General features: G+C 35.8%; 1 protein-coding gene across 4 annotated transcripts in view; it reads left to right on the top strand.

Moving 5' to 3' along the window:
• ARAP2 (ArfGAP with RhoGAP domain, ankyrin repeat and PH domain 2) overlaps positions 1–14,037 on the top strand; it is a 125,001-nt gene that overhangs the window by 18,322 nt on the left and 92,642 nt on the right. For all 4 annotated transcript variants that reach the window (XM_032109510.1, XM_032109511.1, XM_032109512.1 and 1 more), the window contains 4 exons: positions 1,038–1,120; positions 1,913–2,269; positions 5,440–5,509; positions 11,270–11,390. In XM_032109510.1, coding sequence (XP_031965401.1) covers positions 1,038–1,120; positions 1,913–2,269; positions 5,440–5,509; positions 11,270–11,390 — 631 coding nt within the window. The remainder of the gene's footprint in view (positions 1–1,037; positions 1,121–1,912; positions 2,270–5,439; positions 5,510–11,269; positions 11,391–14,037) is intronic.

Here is a 14,037-nt window from a genome sequence, read left to right as displayed (position 1 = left end):
CTTGACATTCTGTACATTGCAAGCCATTTGTGATCAAGATTTCTAAGCAAAATTTAATAGATGAACCTTTTAGGAAGATTTTGGCAAAAAGACCCAATGAGATATATTCAGTGTGGCTGAGTTCAGTGTTACTTTAGGATTTTGAATTTGCCATTATTTTATCTTTAGTGTACTATGAAGGCTGTACATTTATTCTGGGAAGAAATATTGTTATGAAAGATAGGCTAGAGTGGCAAATCATAAATGGTACTTAAGCTGCATGTAACATGGCTCTTGAGCTTGAAAAATATTCAGTTGTCATGATTTAACCCCAGCTGGCAGCTAGAACACAGCTCCCTGCTCACTCCCACTGCAGGGAGGAGAACTGGAAAACAAGTAAACCTCTTAGATGGTGGGATAAGACCAGATTAATAATTAAAACAAAGAAAAATATAATAATAATAATAATGCTGATGGTAACTGTAGTGGAAAGGAGAGAGCATGATGCTCTGTGGTATGGAATATCCCTTTGGCCAGTTTGGGTCAGCTGTCCTGGCCATGCACCCTCCTGGCTTCCTGTGCGTGTGCTTGCTGGCACAGTGTGGGAAACTAAAAAGTCCTTGACTTAGAGTCAGTAGAGTGCAGTACCCAGCAGCATCAGTTATCAACATTATTCTCATTCTCAAATGCAAAACTTAGCCCTGTACCAGCTACTAGGAAGAAAATTAACTCTATCCCTGCCAAAATCAGGATGTCAGTGGTGCCTTGAGAAAAATCAGTCTAGTATTTCTATGCACTGAATTTCTTTATCTGATTTGTTTGTATCAGGTATTTTGGAACATGCTTAAATGTTTTATCTGAATATTATTATTTAAAATGAAAATGTTGAAAATAACATTTCTTAGAATACAAAGATTGGCGTTCAAATGCATGTGTGAAAATGTGGGAAAGGACAACTTTGCTAGTTAGGCTGTTTGTGTGTGATTTATGTCTACAGTAATTTAAATATCACTTACTCCTTCAGTACAAATGTTAGTTACCATATATTTCTTTTCTAGGAACTTCATGGAAATGAATTCCTGGCTTGTGAAAGTAAATTGGATCTAGGAATGAGTGAAGAATGTTCTTCCAAGAATCTATGGTATTAAATAAGAATTACAGAGAAACTCAAAATGTAAAGAAGAAAATGTTGTTTACTGATGACACAAGTGGATCTCTAGCTCTGAGGGCACAACCATGACTGTATTTTTTTTCTTCTATTTGAGGCTTTACCCCATCAGTTATGAGGCAAAGCTGGGCATTCTGGCTGTTCTGAGACTGTTTTAAACCAGGTTTCAGAATCTCTTGTGGATTTGGAGAGTGTCCCTGATTTCCCCAGTCAGAATAGGGAAGACCAAGTTCCATTTTTGTATGTCTCCTAGCTAACTAGGAGTGTCTGAGTGCTCTCATAATTTACTTCCTCATTAGAAAAAAAACATTCCACCCAAACAAACACAAAACTAAAACACATTCACCACTCCTGTCATGAGGCAGTGGCCCATGGCTTGATTAAGTGCTTCTTAATTATCCAGTCTGCACCAGGCTTCTGTTGAGGTGGGAGAGGGAAGAGAGAGGTGACACTGTAAGTGCTTGAAAGTATTCAAAAGAGTGAAGCTAGTTTTCTGAGGAGGGAGAATTAATTCTAAATTTCTGTTCAGGCTCCTAAGGGAGTGTTATCGTGGTACTATTCCTGTTTAATGGAGAAAGTAGGATTCAGGATGGTCATAGTTATAAAATAGATTGTGTTTAGCATGTCTGTGGTTATTACTATGATTATACAAGTTATAAACATACTTACAATATGTCTTACCAGTATTTGTTCTAATTACTAATTTTATGTATTTGTGCATTGTGGTAATACATTTTAAGAGTAAAATGCACTTTTTCTTTCCAGTTACTTTAATAATCAGAAAGAGAACACAAAAGAATTTGCAAAAAATGTATCCTTGCCTCAAGAAGACCCATCATTAACACCAGAAGAATCTGAAAGTGAATCTGTATATTCTATTGTGGAACAACATTCTTTGTCTTTAAAGAAAAAGAAAAATAAAGCCAAAACAAACTCAGCATCTTGCAGTAAGATACAAAGTGGAGATTCTGATCGCTTGGCCAGTGAACAAATGAATTTTTGCCAATTTGGTGGAGATCAAACTTTGATTGGAAATGAATCAATAGCACCATATGCTTGCTTTTATGGACCATCAATAAAGAAGGTTAAAGCAGGATGGCTGGATAAATTATCCCCTCAAGGGTATGGTATTTGCAGTGATTATTGTGTAATGTGACAATGTATGTTTGCATGAGAGATTTTAAGTTTGTATTTAGTCGCTGCTTAATATTTGTAGTGGGAGGGGAAAGGGAATTGTATTCATTGAAAGAGCACGAGGCTCCTGTGAATTCAAAAGTTTTAGTGATGTTACCTATACTAAAGTTTCTTTAGGAGATGCACTCAAGAAAAATATTTTTCTTTAAATTGTTGGTCACCACTCATGAACTATAGTGGAAAAATACAGAATTAATTTGTACCAGTATTTCCAGTTGCTACATTTTTCCTGACTTTTTTTGTGGGCAACAAAGTAAGTGAAAACAAAGTCTGAAATACTACTTTACTAATTTGGCCATGGATTATAACTTAATAATTAATATGACTGGAGGTCCTGTTGCTTTTTGTCTGTACAAGTTGAGCTTTGAGTTTAGAATTCATCTGGGGTGAATTCCTCCTAGTTTAATTTATTTTTTTGCCTAAAATTTGATGGGAGAAATCTGAGCTCAAATCTTAATATTTCAAATAATGAAGAGAAGGGAGTACAATAGAAAATGAATGCTCTCTGCCACATTTGGAAGTTAGACAGCAACTATAACAGCAACAACAACAAATCTTATATTTGATTTCTGTTATAAGTTTTTTGTTTTATTTTAACTGATTTTAAACTCCAGCTATTGTTAAACTGTTTTCCACTAAAGAATGCTTCATTATCAGATCTTCCATTGTAAATACTTGCAGGCTCTGATGAAGTTCTTCTAACTTCCTCCTTTTAAATTGTAGTTTTCGGTTCTCCATTTGTTCTTATGATTTATGTTCTTATGAATTCTATGAATTCTTTTTTGTATTGAATGTGGCACAGTTTTACTTTTTAAGTCTGTTTCAGGTCTTCAGTAGGACTTAGCATCCAGAAATTAAAGCTGTTGTGCTCGTTAGTGCTGTAATCTACTGTTCTTCTATTCAAGCCTTAGTAGGTCTGCGTTCTTTGTTCTTAGGACTGTATATTGAGCTGCACTGAAAGGTATTAAACCATCTGGCCTTTTCTTTGATTATTTGTGGCTATAATAATCATCAAAACTCAGCAAGTAGTATATAGATTTTTTTTTTTTTAAGTGAGAAATGTATGTAATTAAATTGTTTTAGAGTACAATATGATTTGAACTCACTGGAAGCAGCTCTGTTGTATAGCAATTTCCATTTTTTTCTTGTTCCTTTCTAGGGAATCTGATTTGATATGTTTTATCTTTTTTTATTTTGGTTTTGTTTTGATACAGTGATACATTGTTGAAGGTAATTAACAAGATGGAATAATAGGTTTAATAAACCTCTTTTACCATCGCAGAATTTCAATGTGCTCAAAACTATTTTCTTTTCTTTTTTAAGTTGTTTTGAATGTTTTATCCACATTTATGGATTTTTTCACCTTAGCTAAAGAATCAAAGAATAATTATACACAGAATCAAAAGACTTTTTCCCAGTATAATATGCATTTCCACATTCTTTCTTGCCTTCTTTCTTGCCTTCTTTCTTGCCTTCTTTCTTGCCTTCTTTCTTCCCTTCCTCCTTCCCTTCCTCCTTCCCTTCCACCTTCCCTTCCACCTTCCCTTCCTCCTTCCCTTCCTCCTTTCCTTCTTTCTTCCCAGAATTATTAGGGTACTGACTTCTTGGAGAGCTGAAGTTAGTTGGAACTTTTATTTTACTTACAGGATTTTTTTTTTTAACAACACTTTTGGCAGTTAGCTAGCAGAGTGATGAAAAGTATAGTTCTTTATTCCAGTTGGCTTGTCTTGCACTATTTGAAAGGATAGAGTTGAGAACAAGCTATGAAAGCTTCAATAAAATGCTGTGTGAGAATATATTATTTGGAAAAGATAGTTAACCACAAAATTAATAGTGGTTAGTACTGAGTGAAACAGTTGCAGGGTCATTAGCCTTGAACCAGTGACACTCCACAGCTACATTTCAAGGATGTTTTCTCAGGCGTGGTTCAGTGAATGATACATTTTTGTTTCTTTTTCATACAATACCATTTCTCAAACATCTGAAGAATTAAAAAAAACCCAACCAAATTAAAAAAAGATTTTTTTTTTCAAACTACTGGAGCACTATCATATTTTATTTCACTTCCCACCAACTGAATATTTCATTCTGTTCTACACCTCCCAGTCTTTTTACAGAGCTCCAATTTACACCCGGCAGTTCGTGACTCCTCAGGGAAAAGAATATATACTGTTTTCTTAAGTTGCTACAAATCATGCAATTAAAGTACAGCCTCTCTTATTTTAGTTAATTCACTATAAATCGTACAGCCATTCAGTTTGCTCACATTGTATGTGGTACTTAGGTTCACTCTTCCCTGTATAATCTTGAAGCTTATTGACATCTTAATGCAAAATAGATGGTACATTGGCCTTTCCAGGTTATGAAAAATGATGATTTATTGTAGTCATATAATACAACTTAATTAAGCCAGAGCTGCTGTTTGATTAAAGTTTTGATAAGCTATCACAGTCTACTAATCCTAAAGCAGAGCACTCATTTAAAAGGAAAGGAAATAATGCTGGGAAAAGACATTAGTGGGGTCTTGTTCTTGCTTAATTAACTTGTTTAATAGATTTTAGAACTGAGACATTTATAGATGATAACTAACAAGCTGTCAACATTTTTAATGAGTGTAATGGACTACTTCAGGTTGATGTAAGAATATATTTTTAGAAGGTCCTTATAGAGCATGAATTAGTGGCACACTGAAATAATCAAAGGAGTTTCTCATTAGAGATGTACAGTTCATAACACACATTGAAAATGAAATTTCATGTTGTACTTGTTGGGAGATGTGGTGTGCTGCTATCGAATCAATGGCCAGGAAACAGAGTCTTGGGGAGATGTGTTGATATGGAATGACTGGAGGTACCATAGCCTATAAACAGAGATGTCCTTGTCCTAAGCATGACAGTGAGATGGTTATTTGAGGTTCTCAGCTTTCATTTTTGGAAAGTATCTTAACAGAGCTTGTAGCACTTAAAGTTATGCTCTATGTTCAGAATATTCATTTGAACAGGAAGCTAAACAAGATTTGACCTTTCTATAGTTTGTGATTGAGACATTCTTAAAAACCAGTGTTAGCTGTGTTAATTGTGTTAATTTTTGATTCACAGCAAACGTGTGTTTCAGAAGCGTTGGGTTAAATTCGATGGAGAGAGCATTTCTTATTACAACAATGAAAAGGTAAGGGACATGTTTTGGTCATGTTTGGAACAAAATGAATCTGTGCAGTACACAAGGTACTATAAAGAAACTATTGAATAATTACAAACGAATATTCATCTTACATTAATTTTCAGTTCTAAAGTACTAGGGTGAGATGTTAGTAAATACTTTAAGGTGTCCTTGTCTTCATGTATTGTTCATCCTTTTGTTTCCTAGAAGGGCTTGTATTACTCACCTTTCCAGGTAGATATCATCAGATTTTTTTTTTTACTTTAGTGAGAGACTGCCACTGCTGTTGTCTGCAGAACAGAACAGGATCGTGCTAAACTTTTGAGAGATACTATTTTGATGGTGTTTTCAGTGTCTTGTCATGGCAACCTAGCATGCTGGAGATTGTGAGAGAGAAATTAAAAGTACCATGGAAGACCATTTGAAAAAAAACCAACCTGAACCTATACACTTGTTGACTCTAAATGTCTTTTTCCTGTTTTTCTTCTGTGGATAATTGCATGTCATTGAACTAGGTTAGGTTTGAATGGGAATGTTCAAAAACACCACAGTACTGCAATGTCTACGGCTGTTTTTGTTTCTGTACCTGAGAACTGAATCTTGCTGAATCATTCGCAGATTCATGAGCTGCTTTGATTAAAGTAGTTCACTTCTTATAAGTGAAGTGAATAACAGAAATGCATTTGTAAATCATAGTTTTCAACAAAGCATGCATTCCTTGTAATCACATGTAATTACCCTTCAGAACACTACAAAATTCTTTTCCTTTTGCTCTGTGGTTTATTAATTATTTTTTCCTCTTGGAAGTAATGGAGACCTTAGACTTAAAAGTGATAGATGATTGTACAATATGCATGTTAAGGGAAGTTGAGGTTTTATGCATATGTGTTATTTTAAATGCTGGAAGCCATTTTTCTGTTGAAGATGCATATTACATTAGGAAGAAAATACAGTTTCAGGTAAACATTCCAGAACAGGGTGCTGGTTGCTGGTAATCAATAAGAGACCTATAGATGCCTTATGATGGGGTAGGGGTGTAAGAACTGAAGTAGGATGAGACTATTTTCTGAGGGGTTGGGGAACTAAGAACAAGCTCAAAGAATTATTTACATTGATATTTGTACCTACTGATTGCGAACTTGAAAAAATCTGTTTTTACTTGCTTACTTTACTTCACTTACAGTAGAAATGATTTTGTAGGTGAAGGGAACAATAGAATAATGTTTGGATTGCAGTGACAAAAAATGGAACCCTTTGTGGTATTGATCCCAAGGCTTCAGAGGAGCAGAAAAGCCAGGTTAATCATTAAGAAAGACTTGAGAAAATACAGCAATGGGATTTGCTTAACACTATCTGCAGCATAATTAGGGAAAGAAATGCTAATAAAGAATTTTAAGTCTTGTGTCTGCACTGGGGATTCCTGTTCTTTTTTCTTTTTGGAAAGTCACTGAAAATGTTACTTGGAGGTCAATAGTGCTAGAATAGCACTTGTTAGAAATTTGTCATAAGAGATTCCAGAAATCTTTCCTTCTGCTCAAGGGAATGTTTAGTGTGTCACACAATGCATAGGAAGTTAACAACTCTACATCCTCTATTTAAAAGGTCTGTGTGGTCGGGTAGGCTATCAGCAGCTTGGTAAACACTTGAAGCCTCTTTGTCTCACTTTTCCTGGAATCTGAGTCCAAGCCTTGCTCTGGGTATTGAAGGAGATGCTGATTGGTCTGTGTATACAGTTTGACCAAATCTGAGCATTTGACTTGTTAACTTGGTGAGTCATATACGTGAAGAAAGGTATGTATCTGAGAACTGCAATGCCTGAAGGAAATTCTGGGAACTGAGGATTTGGAGAAACTCAAATTAGCTTGCAGATAGGAGGAAAACACAGTTGTGTACCAGTATTTCTTATTGCCCAATAGGATTGTGTTGAGTGAGCAGTGGTGTCACTTGGTAACATGAGTTTTTGGTGCAGTGGTCTCCGCTGGATCATTGTCTCCACACCTTTGCAGTTCATATTTCCTGCGAGATGGAAAATTCCTGCTGTTGCTTGTGTGTTGTTACCCTGACATCATAAATAACTATTTGCAGAGCCATCAAGACCTGCATGCAGCTTGAGCTCCTTGCAAGGCCTTGCATGTCCCTCCTCCTGCCTACATAGCTGGCCACTTACGTATTTAAATGGGGAAGTTGTTGTTTTAAATTTAGAACATGATGATGAGTTCTGTCTGTTCTAATCTGTGTTTGTTTTTGGACATTCCTACACAGACAAGCATGTTATAAAAAAGTTGTTATACTTTTGGTTTCACATATCAATTAAAAGTAGTTCTCAGAAGGAAACCAATCTGTACTTGATATTTTTCTTCTTATTACAAGCAGAGAAGGTTAGACTCAGTGGAGCGAAACTGTTTATTTTACCCAGAAACACTACCAATATTAACTAGCTTTATTTGTCATTCAAATTAGGAACTAGAGAGGAGTGAGGTTCTCAAGAAGGTGAAGTGTATTACATGGCTAATGAAGAGTGAAATAATTGGAGAGTAGAGAGGGAAGACACAGAGAATATTATTCCTGAAAATGCCCATATCAATGCTTCTCTGAATGATTCAAACCTTAATTTTATAAATATTTTTCTAACCTTGTTCTAGTTGTTCATCAACTTCTACTTGATAGAGATCTCTTCTTTACTTTGTATCTACATTGAAAAAAAAGATTCAGTTTTTGACAAACAGCATCTGACCTAGGGATGGTTTTGGGTTGAATCTATGTTGCTCTTATTTCTTCTGTGTTCCTGGTCCTGAGAAAGCTGATGTAGTCAGAGCAACATCCCATGTGGCTTTGTGTCAACAGTGTGGTTAACTGAAGAGGGGAAGGTAATTTGAGAATTTTTTTCAGCTAGCCTATATGCACAAGTTTTGTTTCAAATTTTTTCCAACTTTTGGCAGAACTCTGGTGTTTTACCCTGCACTTTATAATAAGGCAAAATACTGCTGGTTATGTGAACGTTTTTTATTTAAAACAGCTTAGCGCCTCTGACAGATCTGTTGGTGATTTAGGAAAAAGACTTGACTCTTCAAGTGGAGAACTTCAATCTTTTGTTGTGTTACAGTACAAGTGAACATTACAAAGGGCAAAATTCACTGCAAAGCAGGTGAATCATTGTCATTCTTGAAGTAGGTCACACTTAATCTGTTGTGAAAGTAAAACCAAAGCAGTCCAAAGTAGTATTTTCCAGGATCCTTTAGCTCAGCTCTGAACCACAACTGTCAAGGAGTGATGTGGGGCTGTATTTGAAAATAAAAGTTTCTGTTAAACCAGCTGATATAAAAAAAAAACCAACAAAAAATATTGCTTTCCCTGCTAGAATTTTTTTTTTTTGTTGGAGCATTTTTAGCAGCTCTAAAACTAGTTTACACCACTCAGTAACAGAATAAATAGCTGTGAAGTTCTTGGCTGCATTTGTTTGGTTTTGTTTTCTATATTCTTAAATAATTCACCTGATTTCTAGTCTGGAGTATTTCAAAGAGAGATATTGTATCTTGATCTACAAGAGCTTTTTAACAGGCATTATTTTTGCACATGAAAGAAAAGCTGCTGCAGAAGAAAGATTGATAAATTATTATGGTTTAAACTGTTTTTGAAAATGTGTATGCCTTGGAGAACAAAGCTTTAGAAAGGATGATGGATGATTGTTTAAATAGCAAAGCAAAACTATGCTGAGCTTAAAAGGAAATTGACTTTTTTTTTGAGCAAATGAAATAAAATAGTTGTAACTTCCAGCAGTCTGTTATTCTCTTGCAGTAGTACCAAATACAGCCAGTAGATGCCTGCAAACACCATAACATATTTTTAACTGAACACCTACAGAAACAGTATATGTAAAAAGTTTGTTTTACCATTGGAAGGATCAGTAGTTAATTTAATATCAAACCTTATTAACAAATATGTTAAAATCACTCTTTTAACAAATATAGCCATAATAAAAACAGCTCTGCAATTTTATCTATGATCATTCCGACTATTTCTTGTGTGTAACTATAGTAACATGCTTGCTTCTGCTGTATTTCAATATTTCTATTTATTTATGTGCTAAACTACCTTCACTGACATGTATTAGTACCTCAAAGTGAAATAACATTAGTTTATTAAACTCAGTAAACAAAAAAATGATCCAGTGTATCCTTCCTGCTTCACATTCACCGTGTTCCTCGAGTGCTTGTATGAAGTCTGTTACAATAATTTATACTTTGGGAGGGAATTTATTACAGTACAATTTCTTTATGGGGAGCTGACTCTTGGACTATTACTGTGGCTGAATCATAAATTTTATCAGTATTATCTGAGTTGTCTTGGTCAGAAAATGAATTGATCAAAGCATAGGGGAGACAGGAACAGAATTAATTCTGGAATCTAGAAATCATGCAAATGTGTTTCTGATGAGCTTTACTTCCTGTTAACTCCCACCCCAAACCCATAGGTTAATTAGGTTAAAAGATAAGCTACTTGAAGGAAGTACTTGTAGCAGTTCCATTTTCCTATCTTGCATTTCTGTTCTGTTCAGTTGTCCTAATACCTAGTTGTAAATCTAAAAATGTTGGGAAAATTTGTGCTGACCTAAAATTATTGTGGTTTAACCCCAGCCAGCAACCAAGCCCCATACCCACTCACTCTTCCCCCTATCAGGATGGAGAGAGAATAATAAACATGAGAACTTGTGGGTTGAGATAGAGACACTTTAAGAGGTAAAGCAGAAGCTGTGCACAAGCAAATCAAGGAAGTCATTTACCACTTCCCACGGGCAGGCAGATGTTCTGCCATCCCCAGGAGAGCAGGACTGTATTCTGCTTAATGGTGACTTGAGAAGACAAACTCCATCACTGAACATCCCCCAGCTGTATATACTGAACGTGATGCCATGTGGTATGGAATATCCCTCAGGTCAGCTGGGGCCAGCCGTCCAGGCTGTATCAGCTCCCAGCTTCTTGTGCACTCCCAGCCTCCTCATGGGTGGGGTGGGGTGGGGTGGGGAGAGGAGCAGAAAAGGCTTGGACTCTGTGTCAGCGCTGCTCAGCAATAGCTGAAACACACCTGTGTGGTGAACCCTATTTCTATCTCCAAGCATAGCCCCATGCTAGCTACTATGAAGGAAATTACCTGTATCCCAGCCAAAACCAGCACACACATATAGCAGAAAAACACATACCTGATCCAAGCTAGGGCATTCTTGTTAGCACTGACAGGACTGTATTTTTCCAGTGTGATGCTCTTCTTTGTGTTCGAACTTTGGGATAAATTCAGTGAATTTACTTTTCTTACTGGCTACCCACTGAAGGGGCAAGGTGTGTGGGGAACAACAAAATTGTTTGGAATTCTCTGCCTAGAGAAAGTACAATATTTTTCCCATCATACAAGCATAATAATTATATTTTTAAAATTATTTTTCTCTGTGATAGTAAATGTAATTTCCTTTGACATTAAATTGTAAATGAAAGTGTGATGTTTTGCAATATTAATGTTATGAGACAATTTATGAAGTTGCATCTCATATCTGCACAATCTATCTCATCATGGGATTTTATTCCATTTTGGAGTGTAGTAGAGGTGCACAGATCCAGAAGAGTGAAGTTGGTGATAGGTAGGTAGTGAAGGGGTTCACTTATTAATGCACTTCTATTAAGTGTGGTGAACTTCCTAAACATCATGACAAGTAGTATTACCTCAAAAAGATTTAACATTCCATGAGAATTAAATATTTTGACTGCCTTTTTATTACAGGAAGTGTTCTCAAAGGGAATAATACTGCTCTCTGCAATAGCAACAGTAAGAGTTCACGGGGAGAATAAGTTTGAAGTTGTCACATCCCATAGGACTTTTGTTTTCCGTGTGGATAAAGAAGGTAAGTAGAAGATGCATAATTCTAAAAATTGCTAAAAAGCCATGTAATCACTGTTGATAAATTCTGTTTGTGAAATATAACTTGTGATATTATGAGAAATATTTCTGGGATCCAGCTGGGTTAAGCTCATAAAGTGAAACTTGAGATAACTCCAAGCTTTGTAAGAACAATGGAAATTGTTGGGGAATGGCTTTTTCAAATACCAAAATGAGAAGACTATTTTCCCAGTTCTTCTTCCTCCTCCCCATCCTTCCCAAGGATTAATTTGTCTGGACATTTCTCAATTCTCACTAGCAGCTCTTACAGCCTGTGTGCTCTCAGACATCTCTGAGTCACCACTTGATAAAAAATTGACAAAGAGGCAATGAATGATGGCTGGGATGTGCTGCTGTAATCAAAGGAAATCCAAGGTTTTCTGTCCTATACAGTATTTTAAGGCATGTATTGATAGAGATTACAAATGTAAATTGTAGCAAGGAAGTTAGTATGCCTTCTGGTGGAGTGCTTTATCAACCTACAGCTGTAATATGTGGAATCGATATCAGTGCATGTATGATTTATTTATGGAAACAATCAAATAAAAATGAATGCCTAGCAAGGAAGAGTTGTGCAATATGTATTTACAGCAGTACATGCCAGAGCCATTATAGCTAAGGGTCTCTCAGCATTTCCATTATCAAATCCCATTTTTATGGGTTATAGCTTGGTTGTAAACATTTGCTGCAGGCTCTAACAGGAGTGCAGCATCGGTGAACAGATCCTTCTTCTCAGGTTTGGCTCAGATAATTTCAGTCATTTTTATGCTCTTAGCTGAGTTTAAAGTATGTATTTCTTCATTATTTTTGCATTTCTCTTCCAAATTTATTTTAAATTTTTTTCATAAATTAGAATATAACTATCTTGGTCCAATACACTTTGTGGGGTTGCGATTTGTTTTATGGGCCTTTGCCTTGGATACTATAAAAATGTTAAAAACTTGTACTGTCTTGTAAAATATATTCAGAGCAACCACTTTTTATACATGAAATTCCATTTTCATATAGTATATAACCATATTTGCATATAGTAACCTGTCTGTAAAGCTGTTCACTTAAGGTTAGAAATGCTTATTGTATAAGGAATTTGGTCCTTCCTGTATGCAGAAGTGGATGATGTATTCCCGATAAAGTGTGTAAATAACCCTGTTTTATTTCTGTTACGTGCTAAAAAATGAAACTGTTACTTGATGCTCCACTGATGACTTCAGTGGATTTCTGGTTGGGAATTGTTCTGGGACTACTCAAAGGGTACTTAACTTCTTTCAAAGATTTTGAAATGGAGACTTTCATATGTATTTTGAGATACCAGAAATGCATTACTTTTGGATGGATTTAAATATCTGGAGGGAAAAGCAGTATATATAATTGTTTGGAAAGTTTAGGGGCTTTTGGGGACAAAATAAATAACTAAACAAGGGAGAGCAGTAAATTAGAGCATAGCTTGCTCTGATGCAGTGAGATTTTGTTTCACTGGAGTGAAATACCATTGGAAAAAACCACTTCTAGAGTAATTTGATGCCCTCTGCTATAGTAAAGTACTTTGAAAAGATTACTGGAGTATTTCAAGAGAGCACATATGTATTTTAAAGCAAAATTTTTTACAGGAACACTTGGATCACATTCCCTGTGCTAATCTGTCAGGCTGCTATCTTCCTTTTCTACAAAGTATTTTATGACACCTGAATTTGTGTATTTGTTCCTTTATGTTGCACACATGCCATTTATGAAGTAAGCATGTTATTATTTCAATGGTGCTCTCTTCAGTCCTCCGCGCTAATTTTACCACCTTTACACATACTGTGTATAGAACTTTCAATGCCTACCTGTCCCCCCTAGCTCCCCCCTCAATGTATTTTGTGATCTGACTCTTTCAGAGCAAACACTTGAAATATTCATGATATTCCAATTGTATAAGGCAAATCTAATTCATTCAGACTACTCAGCATTAAAGTATATTGATCTTAGTCCAGTGAAATGTCTGAACATAGTGAATGAGACTGAGTGAAACTTTATTACTTCACCTCATTGTGTTCATGTATTTGTAAGATGTCACATTAATAATGAATGCAAAGATACTCAAACATGCATTTTCTTGATTACTCAGTACCCTTGACAATATCAAGCTTAACCACCACACCTTAATGGAATAGATTGTAAACTACCAAGTGTTCTTTCTTAAAAGCATGGCCAAGCATGGAATAGCACTGGTGATGGTTTGCCTCTTCAGTGATGGACGATATTTAGGCTCCCTGTTTCTGCTTACATAACTGCTATAATTCTTTCCCATTGATCTGGCTTCCAGAAGGTGAACATGCCACCTCAGTCTTCGAGCTGTCTGGAATAAAGTATCTTAGAACCAGCAGTCATGATTTTAAGAATCTTGATCATCAGTTTGTTTGGATTGGTGTGTTGATTGTTGGGAGTTAATTGAATGGCTGTCCTTCTAACACCTCCACTGATACAGGTTCTCATTATTTTTATTTACACCTCCTCCTCAACGTGGATGTTCTCTCTTATTTGGCATAGTTATACCATCAACCAACATAGCAACAACATTGGGAAAACCAATGTGTCGAGAAGAATGAAGCTGCTGCTTAACTAAGTGACTT

Source organism: Corvus moneduloides, chromosome 5 (assembly GCF_009650955.1).
Source record: "Corvus moneduloides isolate bCorMon1 chromosome 5, bCorMon1.pri, whole genome shotgun sequence".
NCBI lineage: Eukaryota > Metazoa > Chordata > Aves > Passeriformes > Corvidae > Corvus > Corvus moneduloides.
Note: the sequence above shows the minus strand (reverse complement) of the source record. Positions and strands in the feature narration are given on the sequence as shown.